The sequence below is a fragment of the Lethenteron reissneri genome, chromosome 22 (assembly GCF_015708825.2).
Source record: "Lethenteron reissneri isolate LAM-NWPU_2019-01 chromosome 22, ASM1570882v1, whole genome shotgun sequence".
Taxonomy (NCBI): Eukaryota; Metazoa; Chordata; class Hyperoartia; order Petromyzontiformes; family Petromyzontidae; genus Lethenteron; species Lethenteron reissneri.
In genome coordinates, this window is record NC_083800.1 from 11,369,715 (window position 1) to 11,393,152 (window position 23,438).

At 47.0% G+C, this 23,438-nt stretch overlaps 1 protein-coding gene across 1 annotated transcript; it reads left to right on the forward strand.

The window, feature by feature from the left end:
* The first annotated feature begins 224 nt into the window (after positions 1 to 224).
* TMEM26 (transmembrane protein 26) lies at positions 225 to 19,263 on the forward strand. Its single transcript, XM_061556564.1, has 7 exons — positions 225 to 630; positions 3,581 to 3,749; positions 5,009 to 5,416; positions 6,986 to 7,212; positions 10,039 to 10,115; positions 12,255 to 12,385; positions 13,866 to 19,263. Exons 1-7 carry the CDS (start codon positions 440 to 442, stop codon positions 14,160 to 14,162), a joined length of 1,500 nt encoding a protein of 499 aa, XP_061412548.1. The 5' UTR covers positions 225 to 439; the 3' UTR covers positions 14,163 to 19,263.
* The last annotated feature ends 4,175 nt before the right edge of the window (positions 19,264 to 23,438 follow it).

A 23,438-nucleotide genomic window follows, 5' to 3' on the forward strand; every position in this document is an offset into this window, starting at 1 on the left:
TATTGACGGTAGCATCTAATGAGGCTCATGAACAATTTAAAGATGATTTTAAAAAACGTAAACGTTCTACCGAAAAAAAAACTGGTTGGCAGGAAGGAAATTAAAGCGGTTTCACAGTCATGGGAGGAGGAGGCGGCGGAGGAAGAGGAGGAGTGGATGGGTGGGTCAGGCCCCGTTATGAGAGGCACACTTTGTGGTCAGAGTCAGACTTGGCAGTGAATAACCGCCCGCACAGAGCTCTGGGAGTCCGTACAACAGTGACCGATTTGTTACCTGCCTCACTGCCTCGTCGACGAGAGTTCGCCCACTCATCTGTGCAGAAGGGGGCTTCGACTTCGACGAGGCCAGAGTCAGAAGACGTCGCAGCAGCAGCAACAGCGACGCCGTGGAGACACGCCGGACCGGACACTGTGGCCAGAGAAGGGACCCGTTGAGGGCAATGACGCTGTGGGTCATGCTGAGGGCCATCGTGCCGCGCCTGGTGTTCGCGGTGCATGCGCTGGCGTGCGTCTGGAGGGTCGCGGTGCACACGCAGCACCGCCTCTACTGGCTGCTGCTGCTCCTCGTGCTGCTGCTGCCACTCGAGCTGATCGTGACGCTGGTGCTACGCAAGGGCAAGGACTACAAGTGGTAGGTCTGGGCTGCCCGTCACTCGATGCTCCTCGCAGCGGTGTTTCTTCACTCGTTTTCAGAAGGGGCCGGGGGCGGACGGGCCGAGGGGGGACACTTTCGCCGATGAGGCATCATCAGTGTGAGTGCCGCCACACCGCCTGTAAGGGTTTTCTTTCACGATTTGTTAATTGTCTGGGGGCTGCACGTCAGAGGCCGCACTGGAGGCCACCGGTGGCCACCAGCGTCCCTTCAGGTCTTGCAATGAAGGACGCTGACACTTTAAAGCTTTCGTGACTGCAGGGATTCATCTTCTTGGTTCTTTCGGTAAAGTCACGTAGAAGGGAAATAATAAAATAAAAATATTTTAATAATAAAATAATAAAAATAAAACATTTTTTTTTATGTTTTATTATTTTTATTTTATTATTTCCCTTCTACGTGACTTTACCGAAAGAACCAAGAAGACGCTGATACTATTTTTATTTTACCAGGTAAGGCCCACTGAGCTGTACAGCTCTTTTTCAGAAGCGATCTCGGCCACAAATGACCGCTCAACGAAGGGGACATTTATAGCAGCCAAATATTCGAAAGTCTAAACGCACGGGTTTTTTTTTTACACGTGGAGGGAAAAAGCGGGAGGACCCGGAGAAAAATCCACGCGACCACGGGTAGAACACGCAAACTCCAAATATACAGCGGGCGTCAGGGTCGGGATCGAACTCACGACATCCTGTATACCAGGCGAGGTAGTTAACATCTCTCGACGCTGCCCCGGTGGAGCGGTTAGCGGCGGCACTGGACTTGCAATCCAGAGGTCGCCGTATCGAGTCCATCTCCCAGCTTGACAGTCGAAACACAACTTTCTTCAAATCTAGATTTAAAGCTTTCGGGACTGCAAGGATTCATACTCTTAGGTTTTTTCGGTAAAGTCACGTAGGTAAAAATAAATAATAAAAATAAATAGAAATAAAATAATAAATCACGACGTTTCGGGCGCAACACAAGTGTCCGTCATCAGGTGGGGCAACCACAGCAAGAAACAATTGCTGAAGTGGGCTGTGGTTGTCCCACCTGATGACGGACGCTTGTGTTGCGCCCGAAACGTCGTGATTTATTATTTTATTTCTATTTATTTTTATTACTTATTTTTACTTACATGACTTTACCGAAAAAAATCTAAGAGTATGAGTATTTATTCAAATCCTCACTACATCCTCTGTCCACCAGGCAGCAGCAATTGGTACACCCCAATATGGGAACTTTCTTGCCAGTGTCGAAATATAAGAATAGGTTTTACCCTTTTTGGCAATAAAACAGGTGTTAAGATGTTAAATCACCCAACATAATCCTTTCAACATACATTCAAGAATTCAGTTCGGTATTTTAGCATCTTAACACCTGCTTTATTTTTCGATTTAAAGCTTTCGTGACTGCAGGGATTCATCTCCTTGGTTCTTTCGGTAAAGTCACGTAGAAGGGAAATTAAAAAAAATATTTATTATTTCCCTTCTACGTGACTTTACCGAAACAACCAAGAAGATGAATACCTCTTCTTGGTTCTTTCTGTAAAGTCACGTAGAAGGGAAGTAATAAAATAATACAAATAAAACATAATAAAATTATTCTCACGACGTTTCGGCCACAATGCAAGTAGCCGTCCTCAGGTGAAAACCAGGTCCGTCGAGGCGACAAAGTCTGAATGAAACAGCACACGAGCTTGGAGCATATATATAAGCTGGGCGCCTTGACAAAGGAATTTGCATATCAAGAGGAATTTAGCATATTTATGGGAAATGCTAAATTCCTCTTGATATGCAAATTCCTCTCTTCTGTCAGCAGTGACATAAGCAGCTATTGCAGGACTTCACGATTACCTGTTACTTTTGTTTTACTATTCTGGACAACCCTGTAATGCTGTAGATTTAGTGATGAGTTTTCAACAGCATTGCCAGCAGCCACCTCCGATTATCATGGTTGGCTACGTACGGTGCGAAAAAAGTGCAACATACAAACATACAGCCACAATTAATCAGTAAAATCAAATCAACTTATTCCCCTGATAAAATAAATGTGCGGTTATGGTTATCCTGTTTTTCCTGATGCCGATCCAGTTGAGGAAATTCCACAGTCCTGTGGAATCAACCATCCTCTTTTAAAAAGAGTATGGGGCACACACGTGAACTCCGGCCATCCTCACAACGGCAGTGGCCTTTGGCTGCTGGCCATCAAGCAAAGACGGTCACCGCATTGCGTGGCGCTTTCAGCAGACGCGCTTTTGCTGCCGTCTGGAAACGCTCTTCCTTCCGATATGAGGAAGCCACTGGAACTGTGGACTTTTAAATCATCTTGATTGAAAATTCATCTCTTTAGAACTGCTGAGTGTGTTGTCCTTCCCCCGCACCTCCGATTAGCCCTGTTGGCGACGTACTGTGCGAAATAAGTTCAATATACATACGTACATGAAGGTGACACTGAGCAAAGGGCACGTGTGACATTTCCATTGTACATATGTCACGCAAGAGGTACGGCGAAATTTGTTCATTTCTGGGGATTTGCCATTTCTAAAACTTGAGTACATTACTCTGCCTTGTGAGTTAGGGAGTTTTGAGTGCGGAGCGGAAACTGTTGAGCGAAGATGACTGTTCAATGTGGAGCGAGAAGTTTGTTCCGGTAAAGGGGGGAAAGAGGAGAGAAAGAGTGAAAGCGTGGATTGAACTACGAGCAATCCACAGTTGGATAAGGCCCCCCACCCCCTCCTGTCTCCAAGTGTCAGAAATTGTTACCCCCTTTGCATAAACACCCAGGTCCCAATATTTATTATGTATTGACTACATTATGGTCCTAATACAGCAACTGAATAATTGATGACTGAGTGGCTGGGTGCTTCATTAAGACCATCACGGAACCTTATCTCCAGGCTTGGTCAGCACCATTATGTAATCGTTTTTGTGGTCCATCTCTTTACCAGGCTCTCTTTGGCAATACTCCTGTACCTGATCAATGTGGTGCCTGCCATCTGGCTTCTGGAGGTTCGATATTTTGAGACGAAACTGAATGAAACCTGCTCCAATGCCACGATCACCATCACCACCACCGCTGCGCAGCTACCGGTGCACCGGGAACCGCTGCAATTTAAGGTGAGGAAACCATGCCATCCATCTGTTAAATATATGTGTACATATGAAGAACTTGTTTCGCACCAACCGTGATAATCGGAGGTGTGGGCAACACTCACAAGATGAACAGACACCATCGTTCAAAGTTCTTGGCTATTGTTGTAGAAGACGGGAAGGTTGTTGTCATCTCAAAGAGCTCACGTATTATGTCCCCTGCCTACTGCCTGCATCCATCTGGTGGCATGGATCAGTAAAGTTACGATTCACATCACCCGTCGATGCAATCAGGCAGAAAGAGAGGTGTTTTTTTGTGATGGGTGGGTTATGTCCGTAGAAAGGTGAAGGGTAGGTTACCGATAAGGGCGTTATTTGGTGACCAAGGGGAATACCTCAGCGAGATGGTTGAGGCATTGTGAGACATTGTGATACATAACGAGAGATGGTTGTGACTTTGTGAGACATTATGACAGACTGTTGAGACATTGTGAGAGATGATTGAGGCATTGTGATACATTATGACAGACAGTTGAGACATTTTAGACATTGTGAGAGATGATTGAGACTTTGTGAGACCTCTTCTTGGTTCTTTCGGTAAAGTCACGTAGAAGAGAAATAATAAAGTAATAAAAATAAAACATAATAAAATACAATTCTTACGACGTTTCGGCCAAAACGCAAGCAGCCATTGTGGCCGAAACGTCGTGAGAATTGTATTTTATTATGTTTTATTTGTATTATTTTATTATTTCCCTTCTACGTGACTTTACCGAAAGAACCAAGAAGATGAATCCCTGCAGTCACGAAAGCTTTAAATCGAAACTTTGTGAGACATTGTGAGAGATGATTGGGACATTGTGAGATGTTGTGACAAATGGTTGAGGCATTGTGAGACATTGTGACAACAGACCTCGGAGGTTCGTTGTTGACTCCAACCTTTATCGGATCTGGCAGGAACAAAAAAAGTTTTACAGCGACCATGACATTATTGGCCGTGATGATTTCTTTATTTGGAACCGATTGTAAGCATTGAGTCAGCTTTATTGGCCTGATTATTGCAGGCCAGGTTGTATTAAACTTGAGAAATGTTCTAATGGCACAGGGAGGATGATAAACAGCTGTCATCCCTGCAGTTATACAGATCTAGATACGAAGGGTCAATCATTGTATGCGGGTTGCTGGTATTGCAGTGCAGTGTGTGCTAACCACTTTTCCACCACTCCCCCCTCCCCTTTCACGCACCACACACACAACACATTCACACAAACGTTGTGACCAGCAAGACGCGACTCTTTATTCGGGAAGCTCCAGACTTCGCTGCGACCTCGGAATCTGGCTTCGCGTCGTCGGGAACGGACACCGTGGAATTTCTGTTTCCGAGCACCAAGGCGCCGACCGTCCGTCCTCTCGCGAGGGGCCCAACCACCTCTGTCCCGGTCACCGCCAGCGCGGGTTACTCGCCCACCCAGATGTTCGCCCTCTTCGGGGAGGAGGCGACGCACGTCGCCATGACCCGCTGGCCCGAAATGAGCGACTCGGATTATCTCGGAGAAGAGCCGCGGGTTGGCGCGAGCGTTTCCGAGGCTCCTACGACTCTCCCCACACCCCTCTCTCCCCCTGAGGATGTCGGTCGCAGGGGGAGGAGCGGTCCTCATGGCAAAGGCAGAGACGCCAGCTACATTATCTCTCAGGTACAGCGCTGTCGAACAATAATGACCCATTCTAGATTTGAAGTTTGACCCAATGACCCAACCTCACCGTGCCTCATTAGTAACAAATACGTAGATAAATGTTGACTTTAAACTTTCGTGACTGCAGGAATTTATATTCTATGGTTCTTTCGGTAAAGTCACATAGATAGAAGAAAAATAATAACAATAAAAGAATAAAAATAAAGTGAATAAAAATAAGAAAATATTACAACGTTTCGATCGCAACACAAGTGGTCGTCATTCTGATGACGTAATATTTTATTTTATTATTTTTTATCCCTTTATTTTCATTTGTATTATTTTATTGTTATTCTTTTTCTATCTACCTGACTTTCCGAAATAACCATAGAATATGAAATACGTCAAAAAATCAATGCCGCGTGAGTTCCATTGCCAATTAAAAACAAACCGTGCATGAGCATTTATTTAATGGGAGCGAACTCTGGACTCGGTTTTGGTTTGTCAGTGTCATCATCAGGGTTGTGCCCGTTTAAATAAACAATCGCTACCCTTGGAACCTCATTTGCCAGTAAAAATATGATAATTGTTTTTTTTACCCTTCTATCTGGCAACAAAACTGACACCTTTTTTTACAAGGAGTCATGTTTACATAGACCACAATACCTGCAGTCATAATGCAAACAAAAAACATAACTCTGATAATGGGCACTGTCCTTAACCAATCAACTTCAATAACTATAGACAACACGTTCTGCTTAATTAAATAGACTGTTATTGTTATAACAACACTCCTACAACATCAGAGTGCAGCGGCACATTAAATACGCACTACAATGACAATAGTTTAAAGCAATTTGAAGCATGTTTCATTTGGGAGGGGGCGGGGCAGAGCTTTGTGACGTCATATTTGAGGGGGGGTGTGACTTTTTGTGACGCCGTGTGACTGGGGGGGGGGTCAAAAATCGTCCAAAATCGCGTGACGTCACTTATGGACGGCCCCTAAGACTTTGATTTAAGGAGAACCCTGCCTACATTGGCATGTTTGTATCGTTGGCTTACTTGTTCAAGGAGAGTATAGTGACCATAGACAAACTCACGGAGATACCTGAATGTGATGAATATGAACCTACTTGCTGTACTGCCTGCCATGGATTGATTCTTCGTTGTACTGCGGGAAGGTGTATCATGCAGGCCCCATCTCTGTGCGATCTACTAACCCTGGCCCCAGTTACCGTATTGCGGGAAATCATCGCCACGCGTATTAATAAATTGACCTAAATTCTTATTTCTCAGTGATTATATATATTTTAAAAATGCGTAATATACTGCATGTGTATGTTACACCAAGGCAGTGCCTACTCAATGTTTTCATAGCTTTGCCGAACTGCACCGAACATCTCTTCGCCGTGTGTTTTTGGGTCGTACCGGCGAGGTAGTTAACATCTCGCCACCGAGGTGCCCTACTGTGAGAGGCCTCTCCCACGGGGCGGGGTGCCACCGGTCGCCTTCGCCAGAAATCTCAGCCTCCCTCGCCGTCTCAGCCTTTCTCCCCCCACATTACCGACTGCGTGCCGTCTCCCCGCGCAGGTGAAGCAACTGGAGTCCACGGTGAACAACCTCCTGGACTCGAACGAGGCGTGGATCCTGTGCATCCACCAGATGCTCCTGCTGCTCCTCATCATCGGGCGCTGGTTGCTGCCCACGGGCACCGAAGTGTCCCGCGAGAAGCTCTCGCAGCTGCTCCTCGAGTTCATCGGCACGGCCGGCGACATCCTGGAGTTCAAGACGGAGACGATGCAGGACTCCGTAGTGAGGTGCGTTTCGACGCCACGGCGCAGTGTCTTACGTGGTTCCCGCGTGCCTCGGCTGGACATGCAGACACGGGACTTTGAGTAAAATTCAGCTCGTATGTATGTACGTATGTTCAACTTCTTTCACATCGTACCGTGCTAATCGGAGGTGCGGGGGGGAAGGACAACAAACTCGACGCAAAATAGCAGTTCGAAAAGAAATTCGTTTTCAATCAACGCACGTGGTGTTCGCGCGCTCTCACAGAGAGAGAGAACGACTCAGAGGTGCGAGGAAACACAGAGAAGCATGAAGGCTGCCACGTGGTGAGCAGGCGCCAACAATTGGCCGAGTTCTGCGGTTCTCTATATGTTAATGAGTTGTTTACTTTTCAAGCAGGAGACATTTGGCAAGGGGTTTGGTAGGCAGATACTGTACATGAGACAACTGGTTTGTTAAGACTTGCCAGGGTCATTGTGGGCTGACGGTGTTTTTTTTTATATTTCTGTGCTCCTTTTCATTCGGTCGTGTAAGTAAAAAAAAATGTGTGTCGTTAACCCTCCTCCACCCGACACAGCCAATGAATAAAAGTGTCACGTGATTCGACCGGTGCGAATTTATTACCGCTTCAGCAGCACGACCTGTGTTGTAGTTGTAGAGAAATATCACACCCAGAATCCTCAGGTTGTTAAGGGGAGCTCAGATCTTGAGAATCATAACGTTGGTCGTATAAAATGTCTTACCTACTTATTTATTTGAATGCAATAATTCACGGAAGGGCTTCGATTTGATCTGACATATTCATTGCCTCTAGTTGAGTCTTGGCAATCGCATTGCTTGTGGCTGCATCGGACTCACGGCATCCGACTCACAACATCTGGCTGCCCAGTGAGATTGGATTGTTGAGCCAGTCAGAACACCTCGACAGTAATGACAGGTCAAAGATTGTGTTCCATAAACAATTTTATTCCTGCACGTGCTTACATTGCTTATTAAACGTCCCTCTTGTCGTCGTTATTTCGTTCCACCGCATCCTCTCGTCTCACCCTCGGGCTCCCTCGACCCCTTCTGGCCTGCACCGGTGGCATCTACACAGCCATTCTCACTTCATCTGGGTGCCACGGTGGCGAGATGTTAACTAGCTCGCCAGGTATACAGGAGGTCGTGGGTTGGATCCCGACCCTGATGCCTGCTGTATATTTGGAGTTTGTATGTCTGTCCCCGTGGTCACGTGGATTTTCTCCAGCTCCTGTTTTCCCTCCACATTTTAGAATCAACATGCGTTTTAGAGTATTTGGCTGCTACACATTTCCACGTGATAGGCCAATTCGTCGAGCTATCATGTGTGATAGCCAGGTCGCTTCTGAAAAATAGCTATATACCTGATGAAATTTTAATTGTTTGCTTTGATCTTCTTTCTCTATGCTCAACGCGAGCCCAAAGCATCGACGTGTCACCTCGCTGGTCTTCTCAGGGATATCAGTAATTCCGGCAAATGCTGGAACTGCTTCATCCCACCTCCATTTTTTTCTCAGAGATATTCCCATCATCCATCTCGGCATCGGCGTCTCTGTCCCTTTCAAGCGCTCTTTATTCCACCTTCCTCAGTGACCGCGTCTCTTTCAGCAAGCGCCACTGGAATACATCAACCTGTGCGTCCCAAAAAGCTGACGAACTGAATGTTAGTTTTATTCGTGTATTCTGCCCGAGAAGATGTTGTATTTTATTTCATATAGCACACAATTTTTTCGATGGGTAGCCGTTGACAAAAACGAACATTTATCTTTTGTAATTCAAATGCAATTTTTTTTGGCTATGACATTGGCACACAACAGCATTGTCTTGTGAATGGTCTCACGGGAGCTTTAATATCTCGTACTCTCGAACGTGCATTGTGTGTTGGTAATTCACGTAAGAATTTCGCACTGGGAATGGAACTGGCAACTTCACGCACAGTGGGTCAAAACGATGGGCAAGAGGACGAGTGACCACGAGGTTAATTCAGCTGCATGTGTGAGAGAGATGTGTGTGAGAGAGATGTGAGAGAGATGTGAGAGATGTGCGTGATAGAGATATCTGAGAGAGATGCGAGAAGATGTGAGCCTCAGTTAAACAGTTACCATTGACGGGCTGTCGGTGACTTCAGAGTGTGCGTTTCCCGTCGTAGTTTTACGTGATTTACGAGTCAATTGACAACTCTGAAGTGCAAACGCAATTCTCCCACAACTGGCGGCCACCCAACGTGACTCTTCTTATATATAAATTAGTAGGCGATACTGGGTAGACAGTGGTGCATCAGCACAAATAGTTAGACAACTCAATGCGTTTGTTAACGGCACTGTGAGAGGCGAAATTTATGGCAATGGTTATACTACCACAGCCACAAACAAGTCCCAAGGCACGGCACCTCTCTGTGTGCCATGAAGGACGATTGCCCGAAACGTCGACTATTATACACTTTTTTAAAAGTCCGTGTTATTGACGAATGTGCTGAGTTGTCATTAATAACTTCTATGTAAACCATTTTTGATGGCCGATTTATTTAATAGATTTAAACCAACGTCTTCACCTACAGGATATATTTTACCATGCTTTGTACCAAAGATAATTTCAATTGTTACACGAGTTGAATAATGTTGTTTATAATTACATAACGCATTTTTTTGTACAAGAAATGCTAAAAATGCCGTGAGGCATATTTTTATATTAGACTTTTGTGCGTGCGTGTGCGACTTTTTCAAGCAGACCTTTGAAAGCCATCAGTATTATAGAAAAAGTTCAACGCGTTCGATGATTATAGAACAAATGCTGAGAGGCTCTTTGATTAACCCACGTGGCTCGGTGCCCTGCAGGTGCAACAGGCCGCTGTTCTATTGCATCATGGCAGTCTGGACGTGGAGCTTGATACAGTTTCCGCTCGTCATCAAAGGTACGCATCTCACTCGGTGGCTCGTAGAGATAATGCCCAGGTCCGGAGAGTAATAATAATAACAACAACAACAGTAATTCTCCATGGGACCTCCTTTGTCAGTATCAAAATATAAAAATAGGTTTTGCCCTTTCTGGCAATAAGGGTAAAAACTATTTTAATATTTTGATACTGGCAAGGGAGGTCCCATGATGTAGCTGCTCAGCTCGATCTATAAATGCCCTAAATGTGCATTGTCTTTGTGCTGTTCGCCTTTTGGAGTCCTCTGGTCCAACACTGTTTTAGACTAGGCTCTAAAGAAAGCTGTCTCTGGTGTGGACCAATCAGTTTCAAATACGATAAATATATTACCAGAGCATGTTTTTGTTTGCATGTTCACCAAAAGTATGTGTGCGTGGTTAATGCAGACATGATTCCTTGCAAAAGGTTTCTGTTTGGTGTTTTAACATCTTAACACCTGTATTAGTGCCAGAAAGGGTAAACCCTATTATTATAATAGTAATTCTATTTATGAAGGGGACTTTTTATCATGGATCACAAAGCATTGTACACAACGAAGCCGACACTTAAGTCATGCAATTAAAAGGTAAGACTTTGAGAAACAATAACATAAATGCTCAATGAAGTGGCTGATCGTGTGGAAATTTATAACAGCTAAATACAATGAACGTATGTTCATTCCAAATGTGGAGGGAAAACCCGGAGGGCACGGAGAAAAATCCACACGGGATCGAACCCACGACTTCCCGTATACTAGGCGAGGTAGTTAACATCTCATGGCCACCGTGGTGCCCTCATCTTGTCTTCTGCCGGCCAAGTCGCACGTTTGAAAAAGAGTTTGTGGCCCAATGGGCTTTACTCGGGTGACAAACTTCTGATTCTGTTTGTCTGCGTCTCTTCTGTCATCGCACAATGATTCTATGAGTCAACGTCCGCTTAGGGCCCCCCAATGGGCCATCACCACCACCGCCCAGAGCTGCGCTCTTGTTAGACCACGACGTGACCTTGCGGTGACGCGTTCGCCGCTCGTTGCAGATTTTTTTGTGGTTCAAACTCACCCGGCTGCCCTGGCCAATATCACGGGGGGGTGTTCGCCACCGATACGCGCCGTCTCATTCACAGCGGACGTTACAGATCCCGTTTTGTTTTTTCGAAGAAGAGTAGGCCATACGCGTGCCACTGAGCTGCCGTGTGATTGTAACGTCGTGGTCCAAATTGGCGAGAATTACCCAGAAATCACTTGATTGGGAAAACATTGCCCCCCACTCCGATTAGTCCCCCACATATCCGATTAGCGCAGCTGGCTACGTACGGTGCGAAAGAACTCCAACGTACGTACACACTACTGGCAGGATAATGCCCTGTTGGGGGCCTGTGCTGCCATTAACCTTGCGCCGCACGTGGGCAGCTGCCATCAGGGGGGGTCCTCGAAGCTAAAAACACGCTTGGGATGACTGAAATGCGACCTTATAATACATTATATGGTTGCACACATTACACACAAAGTGCTTGCCACAAATGACCACATTACCTTGCTGATCGCTCGCAGCCAAGAGCATCCTCGCAGCGGTTCCTCTTGGCTGAGAGCGATCGAACAAAGACGATAACCGCATTGCCCGCTTTCAGGTGCGCTTCGGCGTCCATCTGGAACGCTCTTCTTCCTTCCAATATTAGGAAGCCACTGTAGCTATACACATTTAAATCTAGATTAAAAACTCATTTCTTTAGAACTGCTTTTTGTGTTTAGTTTGTTGTCCTTCCCCCGCACCTCTGATTGGCACGGTTGGCTCCGTACGATGCGGAAAGAAGTTCAACATAATGAAAATATATCATCGGTTTTTACCCTTTCCGGCAATAAAGCAGGTGTTAAGATATTCAAACACCAAATAGATTTATTTTGCAAGGCATAAAGTCTGCATTATACAGTACTTGTGGACAAACATGCAAACAAACAAATTACCTTCGAAACTGATTGGCCTACACCAGAGACAGCCGTACAGGTGAGATGTGTGATGCGAGGCCTTTCCTTGAGTTGCCGAGGCGCCGACGGGCCCAGCAAGCGCACATCCCGACGAAAAGGTCACGACCTTTGGGGGCTCAGACTCAGCACGTCCCCCCCCCCCCCCGCGCGCTCGGCAGTTCACCAGGCGCTGCCGGGCTCGCAGGAGAAAGCACCGGCCCGCGGGTGGAGGACTCTGGTGCGCGTCTACAGCACGGATCTGTGGGCCATCGTCATCAGCGTCTTCATCCAGGATGGGCCCTTCCTCGTGGTGCGAAGCCCTCGGCCTACACCCGTGCCGAGACCGAACGAATACGGCGTCGCGTTTTACGGAGCACGGTTTGGTCACCCGTGTCTGTTTTGGTCCACAGCTCAGAGAGTGATGTTCGTGTATGCGGCAGCCAGGTTTGATCGGCTCTGTAGTGGTCAGGGAACTTTTCGCTGAGCTGCTTTATAATTATGAGGTCACACTTAGAGCGAAGGTTCAGAAATAAAAGGGTAATTATGCCAATGTGATAAAACATATCATTAGGCGATCTGCAGGTCAGTTACTGTTAAAGCTTTTCCGAGAAATTACCAAATTGCATATCTGTCAACCCATACGGTTTACCCGTATTCTTGAACAAGGAAATTGAGTTTTCAGGTCCATAGGGCATACAACTGTTTTAATATGGGCAAAAAAAACCGTGTATTTGTTTGTATTTCTCCCTTGTGATGGGACTTGGAGGATGAACGTTGAGATTTATAAGGGCATGGGGTGACCAATAAGGTGTGAATTGGTCTGTAATAAGGTCGGGCACTGATGAGGGGTTGAATTGTGACTGTTTTCCACTGACATGGCCAATTCTTCTGCAGAAAGTTCATAAAAAATGTACTTCTTACCACCACATGAATTAGGTTATAGATGTCACGTGAACAAACCAACAACAAGCCAACACACAAACCAACAACAAACAAATACACAAGCCAACACACAAACCAACATACAAGCCAACACACAGACCAACACACAAGCCAACACACAAATTGACACACAAGCCAACACACAGACCAACACAATCCAACAACACAAACCAACAACACAATCCAATAATACAATCCAACACAAACCAACACACATGCACAATGCCTGCTCGTGAATGCGCACAAGGGTGGACTTGAACGTTGAGCTGCTCACAGCTCAACGTTCAAGCCGGAATTCCACCTGAATAAATCATCGATGTGTGTTCCCTCGCTCTGTGTTTAGCCCCATTTTCACCTGATGATGAGCGCTTGTGTTGCGTTCGAAACGTCGTGATTTATTGAAATTGTATTTTATTTGTGATTTATTTAAATGCTATTTTATTTCTATATACGTGACTTTACCGAAAGAACCAATGAGTATACACATTTTTTACTTGCATAGTAAAGTAATTGTATTTTTTCATTAGCTATACAGCCAGATAATACGACAAGTCGCTAACCTTAAACACCCAGTCGTTCATACAAGTTGAAGGCGGTATAGTACTATAGTAATAGAGCAAGTGCAGAATCACTGAACCGGAATTGATAGCTTGAAAGCATTTAGCGCGGGGCCCTTGAAAGTGCGGGGGCCGTAGCTACTACATAAGTAGCTACTACATATGTAGCTACTTTTGCTCCTCGGATAATCCGGCACTGACTGTGCGCACCTGCTATGACATTACACTGCGGTGGCTTCAAAGCGTGTTGCCCATCTCCGCTAACCGCTCGTCTCCCGCGGTCCCGCGCAGGTGCGGCTGCTGCTGCTCATCCACTTCGGAGTCCTCGACCAAATGCAGATGCTCATCTTCTTCACCATCAAGAACGTGCTCGTGCTGATGCTGCAGGCCTACCGCCTCGTGGTCATCTACGGGGACTACCGCGGGCTCTGCCTGAGTGGTCCCACGGCCGTGCCGTCACCGCGGGAGCGACAGGAGGGGAAGAGCCCCGGAGAGGTCCCCAGCGATGCGGGCACCCTCGCCACGGGCGACTCCTTCACCATGGCCATTACAGCCTCGAACAGCGAGAAAATGAGGGAGTGCCCTTAATAAAAGCGAAAACTTTTTGTAACAATTTTTTTTGGTATTTTACCAGGTATAAGCCCCACCGAGCTATGTAGCTTATTTTTCAGAAGCGACCCTGGCTACCACGTGGACATGTATGGCAGTAGTCGAATACTCTGAACGCGTGTTGTTGATTCTAAGTGTGGAGGGGAAAACCGGAGGACCCGGAGAAAAAAAATCCACGCGACCACAGGGAGAGAGAGAGAGACATCACAAACTCCAAATATACAACAGGGGTCAGGGTTGGGATCGAACCCACGACGACCTCCTGTACACCGGGCGAGGTAGTTAACATCTCGCTACCGTGGCGCCCTTAACTGACGGATGACCGCGAACTTCAAGTTTCGCGAGAGGAAGGCAATAGCTGATTGCGTTTAGCGTCGATCAGTTGGTGCGCAGACTCTCGCTACAAACAAAGGTGACGGCGTTTGTTTTGTTGTTACTTTTACCGCGACCGCATGCCGAACGCTTGCGGGGAATTTGCAAACGCATGATGTCTGCTGGGGTGGAAAAAATACTTTAAAGACCCTGTCACAGTTTTCTTGCAAGATTGGGACGATTAGGCGAGAGTGCTACGGCAACGGACGACTGAATTGCTCCACGCAACGCGTTCTGGTTTCAGTACCCGCTTGAGCCGGGAAACGTCACAATCGGATCAAAGGTTTCCCCGGGGTCAAACGTTACTGTTCGCCATAAACCGGTAACGAAGAAAATATATTTAGTAGGCAAAGTATCTACATTAGTTTAAATTTGAATAAAGGAGAACCTCTCTTATCCGCGGGCCTATTACCCACGACTTCTATTATGATAGAAAGTCGTGGGTAATAGGATAATTATCCTCGGAACCTGTAGGGCCTGTGAAGCTTCTATTATATCCATGGGCCTATTTCTTCATATGATCTGCGATTGTACCCATAATGCGTAGCAAAGCGGCTTCCTAATGCTTGTGATGTTTTTGCGAATAAGAGGAGTTGTTTGGAAATGTACTCCTAATCAGAACCGGCCCTAGACCTTTGGGGGCCCTAAGCAAAATTTGGTTGGAGGCCCCTTTGATGTATGATTTTTTTTCACCCACGAGCTAGCAGTGACTCTAGGGGGCCCTCTGCTGGCCACGGGGCCCTTTGCAATTGCAATGGTCGCTTAGTGGCTGGGCCGGCTCTGCTCCTAATATCTGCGGTTAATCGAATTTCAAAGAAAAATGGCCACGATCAAAGAAATTGCACCGGCAGCATTTGCTTCGACAGGGAGACAACGCAGACACTCGCAGAGACACAGACATGCACAGAGATACGGAGACACACACAGAGACACGGAGACACACAGATACACGAAAACACAGAGACACAAACACCCTCACACATACACGACAACACTACAAAAACACGAACACACTCAGAGACATGAACACACAGAGACAGGGAGACACACACACGCACAGACACGAGACGTACACAAAGACAGGGATACACACACAGACACGTGTCTGTGTGTCTATGTGTTTCAGCTAGCTGATGAAAGTTGCAAGCGAGAATTTCATCATCGCTTGCAGTTGGGGTTGGCATCGTCCCCCACTCCTCCTGCTGTCGAGGGGAAATGGGCGAGGTTTAGGACTGTGACTCAGGCAGCTGCAATGGCTGCTTTGGGTGCGCGGTCCAGACCTCCCCAGAGACCCTGGCTGACAGAGGAGGTGTTCAGGCTGGCTGAGAAAAAGCGACAGGCCCACTCTCATCGGCTGCAGCATCCCACGTCAGAGAATGAAGAGGCTTACCGCAGCCTTCGCTCAGAGGTTCGAAGAGCCGTGAGGCGCTGCAAGGATGGGTGGTGGTCGCGGGTTGCGGAGGAGATCGCTATTTAATTCCATCAAAAAAGTAACCTGCAGCGCCACACCTATTACCATCATTAGGGGAAAGAACGGTGATTCAATCTCCGACCCCCAGGAACAGGTTTGCAGATTTGCTGAGCATTTCTGTGAGGTCCTGGGGGAGGGGAAATCCCTTATCATGGAAAACAACGTGGGACAAAGTGGGGATGACCCTGCCGAGGCTGCGGTGCCTCAAATATTGGAAAAAGAAGTCACCCCCTGTGGCTGAGGTGCCATCTGTTGAGGAAGTACTGAAGGCGATCCAGAGTCTGAGACCAGGAAAGGCACCGGGCAGAGATGATCTTCCAAGTGAAATGTTGTGGGAGGGTGGCGTTTGTGCACAGACTGCCCTACATGACATCATAACAACAGTCTGGACCACTGGACGGGTTCCGCAGGATTGGAAGGATGCCCTGGTGGTCCCCCTCTTTAAGAAGGGAGATCGCACAGACTGTAACAACTACAGGGGCATCTCACTCCTCAGTGTGCCGGGAAAGGTCCTGGCAAGGATTATTCAACATCGCCTTGCTAGGCACGCCGAGGAGAGGCTTGCGGAGCACCAATGCGGTGTCAGGAAAGGGCGATCCTGCACAGATGCCATATTTTCTGTCCGTCTGCTACAGCAGAGGTGTAGGGAATTCCAACAAGACCTACATCTCTGGTTTATTGACCTGGTCAAGGCCTATGATACCATGAGTGGGCCTAGGCTCTGGGTTGTTCTTCGTGCTTTCGGAGTTCCTGACCCTCTGCTCATGATCATTAAGGACCTTCATGATGGTTAGCGGGCCCAGGTAAAACTACGTGGCCGGGAGTTGGAGCCATTCCCTGTACACCTTGGGGTGCGACAGGGATGTCTTCTGGCTCCCACATTATTTAACATCTATTTCGACCACGTAGTTTGTGAAGCCTTCAATAGCTGTACCGGAGGAATTTCCATCAGGTACAGATAAAATGGGAGGCTGATCGATGCCCGGGTGCAGTCGAGGGATAGCTCCCTATTGCTCAACCATGTTATGCATGCCTATGATCTGGTAATTGCTGCTCACTCAGAGGAGGAGTTGGAGGCGCTGCTGCTGAACCTGGAGCTTGCCATTAAGAGGTGGGGCCTTACCATCAGCCCCACCAAAACTAAGTACCTGCCTGAGTATTTTGTACCATCGGACACTCCACCCTCACAACTCCCAATTGGTGATGGGGCAGTTGTGGAGAGAGTGGAGAGTTTCCCATACCTGGGCAGTGTGCTCATGACCGGCTCCGGTTTAACAGCAGAGGTCTCACTCCGAATCAGTCGAGCGGCATTATCTTTTCATCGTAATGCTGTGTGGAGGTACCTGGTCTATCGCTCCGCACTCCGAATCAGTCGAACGGCATTATCTTTTCATCGTAATGCTGTGTGGAGGTACCTGGTCTGTCGCTCCGCACGAAGCTTCAGGTCTTCTCGGCCACAGTCATTCCCTCCCTTCTCTACGCTTGCAAAACGTGTGCCCCCCTCATGGGACATCTTCGCCGGTTATAACCATTTAGGCTGGCCTGCCTACAATCCATCCTGGGTTTAACCAGGCTGGATTGTGTGAGGAGCTCACAAATCCTTGAAAGATCTGGACAAAGTCTCATCGGTGAGCTCCTCCGGCAGGCAAGGCTGCGTTGGCTGGGCCATGTAGCCCGCATGCCAGCCACCGCATGCTTAAACAGCTTTTTTCGGCCGGATCGAGGGGGCTAAACGGGCGCGGAACGGGTTAGAGGAGAGATGGAGTGATGTGGTACAGGAGGACGTGGAGCTGAGTGGACTTGCCGATGACTGGTACCAGCGGTGTCAAGATCAGCCTCTATGGAGGAGGCTCGTGAAGGACGCTACTGGGCAGTTGGAGGCAGTCACCCTCCAACAACAACGGAGGGTGAAGGAGCGACGCTCACAACAACGAGCGGAGCACCGGGTGGCTAAAGCACAGTAAGTTGGCACAGTAGGGGGTACAGGTGGTGCATCAGCCATTCGTCTCAGTCAGTCGACCTGTGCCATCTGGGTCTGCTCCGTAACCTCCTGCCAGCGGGCGTTCGACACTTCACGTGACCTCAAGGTGCACATAGCCTGGCACAAGCGTCGTGGTGACGTCACCACCATTTAGTCGCGAATTGCGGTTGTTGTGTCTGTGTGTCTCCATGTCTGTGTGTGTCTGTGTGTCTACGTGTCTCCATGCCAGTGTGTTTTTTAAACGCCGCACATTGCACATTGTCTGCTAGGCCCCCTGCTGTGCTTCAAATACTCCTATTACCCGCGATATTTTCACGGATAACAGGGGGGTCGGCACTGAAAATTAATCCCATTCCCTGTGGGGTTTCTGTAATTCTTCACCCCGTGGATAAGAAGAGTAAAATTACGGATAACTCCGCGGGTAATGATGTACAAAATTGGTTGCCCACATCACCATGTTCTCCTCTGTGGTGAACTGCACTACAATTCTGATGATCGTTATACATGATTATAATGATAATATACATGACAGTGATTCTATTATTATCATCACCATAGCCGAGATGTGAACTCGTGTTTTTGTTCCTTGGGGAGCCTGATGTGTCAAGCAATTGCCTTCGTATCCCGTGTTTAATCGCGGCAAATTGTTTACCAAGGAACGGCTCACCGAGTCTCAAGACTACTTTTCAAGCGGGGTCCTGCCAATATTTTGCAGTCAACGGCGATGCTGCTGCTGCTGCTGTTGTAACCCACGTTTTTGTAATTGGGAGGTTAATTCTTCAGCACTGGGATGTTTGGCCAACACCGGATGCATTGTGTGTGTGCTTCTACTTTATTTATATTGTAACGCTATGACAGCAAACCTGGTGGAACCCATATGAAGAACAAGGAGAGAATATAGAAACAAATTCCACCCAGAGGGTCTTCTGCCTGGTTGTTACCACTGTGTCACCCTGTACGCCCCGGTATCTACGGCAAGACATTAACGACGTGTTTTATACCGTATACGCATCATTACGTGCAACAGTCTTTACACGTTTAAACATGAACATAAAATCAGCTGGCAGGCTACGCAAAACCGTGACTTCAAAGCAGCATTTACAACCATCTCAGAAGCGTTAAGATAGGATCACTACTTTACTTGTCTCTACCGCCTCCAATAGCGAATGACACTCATTTAAGCAAATTAATTATGCTGCAGGCAATCCGAATGAACATACAGCTCAACGTGTAAGGGGCCGTCCATAAATGACGTCACGCACCTAGGGGGGGGGGGGGGGTCAGACATTTGTGACGATGTGTGACGAGGGGGGGAGGGGGGTTGAGAAATGTGACGTCACATCAAAATGCGCAACTTTAAATAAATACAGACAACACGTTCTACTTAAATATACTTCTTAATAAATGTTTTCTCCTACAACATCAGAGTGCAGCGCCACATTAAATACGCACTACATTGACAATAGTTTAAAGCGATTTGAAGCATGGGGGGGGGGGGGGGCAGAGCTTTGTGACGTCATATTTGAGGGGGGTCAGACAACATAACAGTCAACACCCTATCTGGTTGATTACGTTCTTCCTGAGAATGCTAAAATTTGAGAGAGAGATAAAACACACAACCAGAAACATATAGACAGACATATAAGCAGACAGATATAACAGAGATACATAGAGAGAGCACAAACATAGGAACACAGAGAAACTGCGCCTCTGTGTCGAGGCCTTAAATAGAGAGAGGGGGGGCGTCGGCGGAGAGAGTGGGAGGGGTTAGAGAAATTAGCATGTCCTTGAGTGGCAACGGTGAGTTGCCACTCATTTCTAACTACGTGACTTTACCGAAAGAACCAAAGAGTATGGATTCCTGCAGTCACGAAAGCTTCAAATCAAGATATCTATTACTCGTATTTTGTATTGTTAGAAATAAACATTTTTATTTTATTTCTACCTACGTGACTTTACCGAAAGAACCAAAGAGTACGAGTAATATCTACCGAGTGTTAAATACAACTTGGGACGGTAAATTAGAGTTAGAATGTAAAACATTACGCAGTGCACAGTACAGCGTGGTCCAGATGTATTGTACCCCCCCCCCCATTTAATTATCTATATTTTTAAATGTTTATTTAAAACATAAATGAATATGCAAAGGAAGAACATGTTAGGGGTCAATTAATTGGGGGTCGCAAGGACGAAAAATCATTGCGTGGCTGAACCTCACTGCCTCCTGACTGGAGGCTGGGAACACCGCGTGGCCTGGAGACCCGCGATGGGCCACTTGGGAGAGGCGAGATGGAGACGAGACGGAGATGAAACGGAGACCAGACGCAGACGAGACGGCGCCGCGTGTTGTTCTTCCCCGACAGCAGCATCATCGCGAGCAGTGCAGTTGCGATGCATCACATGATTACAGGAATCTCGCGGTCAACCGCGAATGGTTGAGCCGCAGGGGCACGATCGGCAGCAGCATCATCGCCAATAAAAGTGAGCGATGATGCGAATGGTCAAAGCAGGGCCCAAGTTTGAATCCTAGTTGAGTACGGATCAGATTTAGAGTAACGGCGTTCATTCTTCACAATCGATGTGGGATGAGTGGGGGGTTTGGATGGGAGGTAATTCCAACTTGCATCAAACGGCGCCCCTCCCGATCATTTAATCAGCAGCGTCCAGCAAGCGCCTTGTATTTGTTTTATACTTGATGCACAGAAAATGCCGAAGACGAAATCACCCGTCAGATCTCGGAAGCTTCATCTACTCCTTCCTCTTCGTATGGCTGATGTTGAGCAACATCCGTGATGTGACGCTGAGGTGTTCGAGCCAGATGGTTGCGTCAGGAGTGTAGCGCAGCAGTGCGTCGGATGTCACGACGACACCTTCGTATTTGTGTTTTTTTATGAATCAAGTCACTCGAGTCGCTACAGCTCGTGTCGCCATGTGTTTCTGCGTGAATACATTTTCGGTTTTACTCTCCGTTTGTGCACCATCCAGAGTCCACGTCTGCCAGTGTTTGTGCGCGGATGCGGCACGGCCCGGTTGTGGCGAGATCGAAGATCGCGAATGATCTTCCATTGGGTCTTTCACGAGGAGGGTGTTTTGTGACTTCTTGTGACTCCGTTTTCGGATTTCCGAGCGCCGTCACCGGGGTTTTGAAGTTGCACTTTCCAAAAGGGCTTCGCTGTTCGACTTCAAGTGGCGGCGGTTCGTCTCTTATCCTCCCGTCCCATGTTTTTGCACTCCAGCAATGGGTTTGATAACTGGTTATAGGGGCACCTATAGTTTTCTCTTTGGAAGTACTGAGGAACGTTGCATGTACTGTACGTATCTTAACATTCGCTCGCACCGTACGTAGCCGACCGTGCTAATTGGAGGTGCGGGGGAAGGACGACGAACTGAATATAAAAAAGCAGTTCTAAAGAAACGAGTGTTAAATCTTGATCGAAAAGTGCATCGCTCCAGTGGCTTCCGAATATGAGAAGGAAGAAGAGCGTTCCAGACGGCCGCAGAAGCGCGTCTGCAAGCGCGCGATGGCAGTGACCGCCGTCTGTATTCGATGGCCAGCAGCCAAAAACAGCCGCTGCCGTGAGGATAGCCGGATTTCGATTTTAACGCAAAGCCTGGAACCCGCATCACCCTCGCATGAGCCCCGTGGAAAATACAACTACACGGTTCTATAGAGTGATTGTGTCCACCGCCAATTAGCATTTGTCCCATTTCAGATCTGTCTCTCTCTATGCCAAACTCGGCATGTCTGAACAGAAGGGCTGTGAATTTTGCACGAGGGCTGTGCATGCAATACGCAAGGCAGACCCGTGCCGTTATCGATGAAGAAGGGCCATTGATTATATATATTTATTTTAAGGCCGCAGTGTTGTTGACGAGTGTGTTGAGTTTTCGTTGTTGTTGTTGTTGTTACTATCCCCAATGACTAATTAACCACAACAATTCTGATAAATAAGTCAGCCATCAGCTGGTGATGCTGAGTAAGGCAAAGTGGTAGATTGAGAGGCACGTGGCAGCTGACTTCATCACGGTGGTTACCTTCAAGCGCTGTCGAAATTCTGCCTTGATTTCTCCTTGTCGCTGTAAAGATGAAATGCTGGGATTAAAATAAAATCTCATTTTAGTGTCTGGCCATGGTGGTAAAAGTATCGGCGGCTAAACGCTATCGGAGAGCAATTCCTGGGAGAATCATGGGTGGTGACGCTTCCTCCTTCGAACAAAATGTTTTACGGATCATGTTCCGGAAAGGAAACTATGGCTATTTTAAGACGACAAGGGCTTAATTTAACGCATGTTTGTTTCGTCTCGAACCATTGTCTTCTACTAAAACCATCTCGAGCGTTCACATTTCGCTTTGCAGATCTCAAAAATTGGTGCGTGTGTAAGGGGCCGTCCATAAATGACGTCACGCACCTGGGAGGGGGGTCAGACGTTTGTGACAATGTGTGACGAGGTGGGGGGGTGAGAAATGTGTTTGCGTCACTTCAAAATGCGCAACTTTAAATATAGAATTGTTATAGCAACACTAATTGTTATAACAACACTCCTACAACATCAGAGTGCAGCGCCACATTTATTACGCACTACAATGACAATAGTTTAAAGCGATTTGAAGCATGTTTTATTTTCAAAATGGAAATATGGTTTGGGGGGGGGGGGGCAGAGCTTTGTGACGTCATAGTTGAGGGGGGGGGGTCTGACTTTTTGTGACGCTGTGTGACGAGGGGGGGGGGACAAAAATCGTCCAAAATCGCGTGACGTCATTTATGGACGGCCCCTAAGAAGAAGCCAGGTTTTCTGACCTTCTGTAAGATCCTACAAAGGAAGCAGTTCCCACACAGCCAGTGATCTCTACCGTGGCAAAGATGAAGAATGTTTAGCCATGTTTGTAAACGCCATGTGCACAGCACAGGCATGCGCAATATTTCGTACACGTTGCCAATTATAGACTTTCGGCACAAGATATAAGGCACGTCAACATTCACATCAGGATAACATGTACATCCATATTGATTTAAAAATTTCGTAACTGCAGGAATTCATATTCTTGGTTCTTTCGGTAAAGTCACGTAGAAGGGAAACAATAAAATAATAAAAAATATAAAACAATAAAATTCTCACGACGTTTCGCTGTCCGTGGTGCTAACGTTAAGAAAAAACCGCCACTTTTTTCAAATTTTCTTGCTGTGGTTTTCACACCTGATGACGATTGCTTGTGTTGCAGTCGAAACGTCGTGACAATTTTATTGTTTTATATTTTTATTATTTTATTGTTTCCCTTCTACGTGACTTTAGCGAAAGAACCAAGAACATGAATATGTACATCCATATTTGGAACTGCAACACCATGTAATGTCTTTCATAAATAGGACTAAATATCATGATACTTTTATAAGCACGGAAGTTTTATCTTCTTATCAGAACATTTAGTAAT

Bases quoted from the DNA above. Each gene is read 5' to 3' on its own strand.
- TMEM26 (XM_061556564.1), top strand. From the start codon at position 440: ATGACGCTGTGGGTCATGCTGAGGGCCATCGTGCCGCGCCTGGTGTTC. The intron at 7,213-10,038 runs GTGCGTTTCGAC...GGTGCCCTGCAG, and splicing joins ATGCAGGACTCCGTAGTGAG to GTGCAACAGGCCGCTGTTCT. The intron at 10,116-12,254 runs GTACGCATCTCA...CGCGCTCGGCAG, and splicing joins GTTTCCGCTCGTCATCAAAG to TTCACCAGGCGCTGCCGGGC.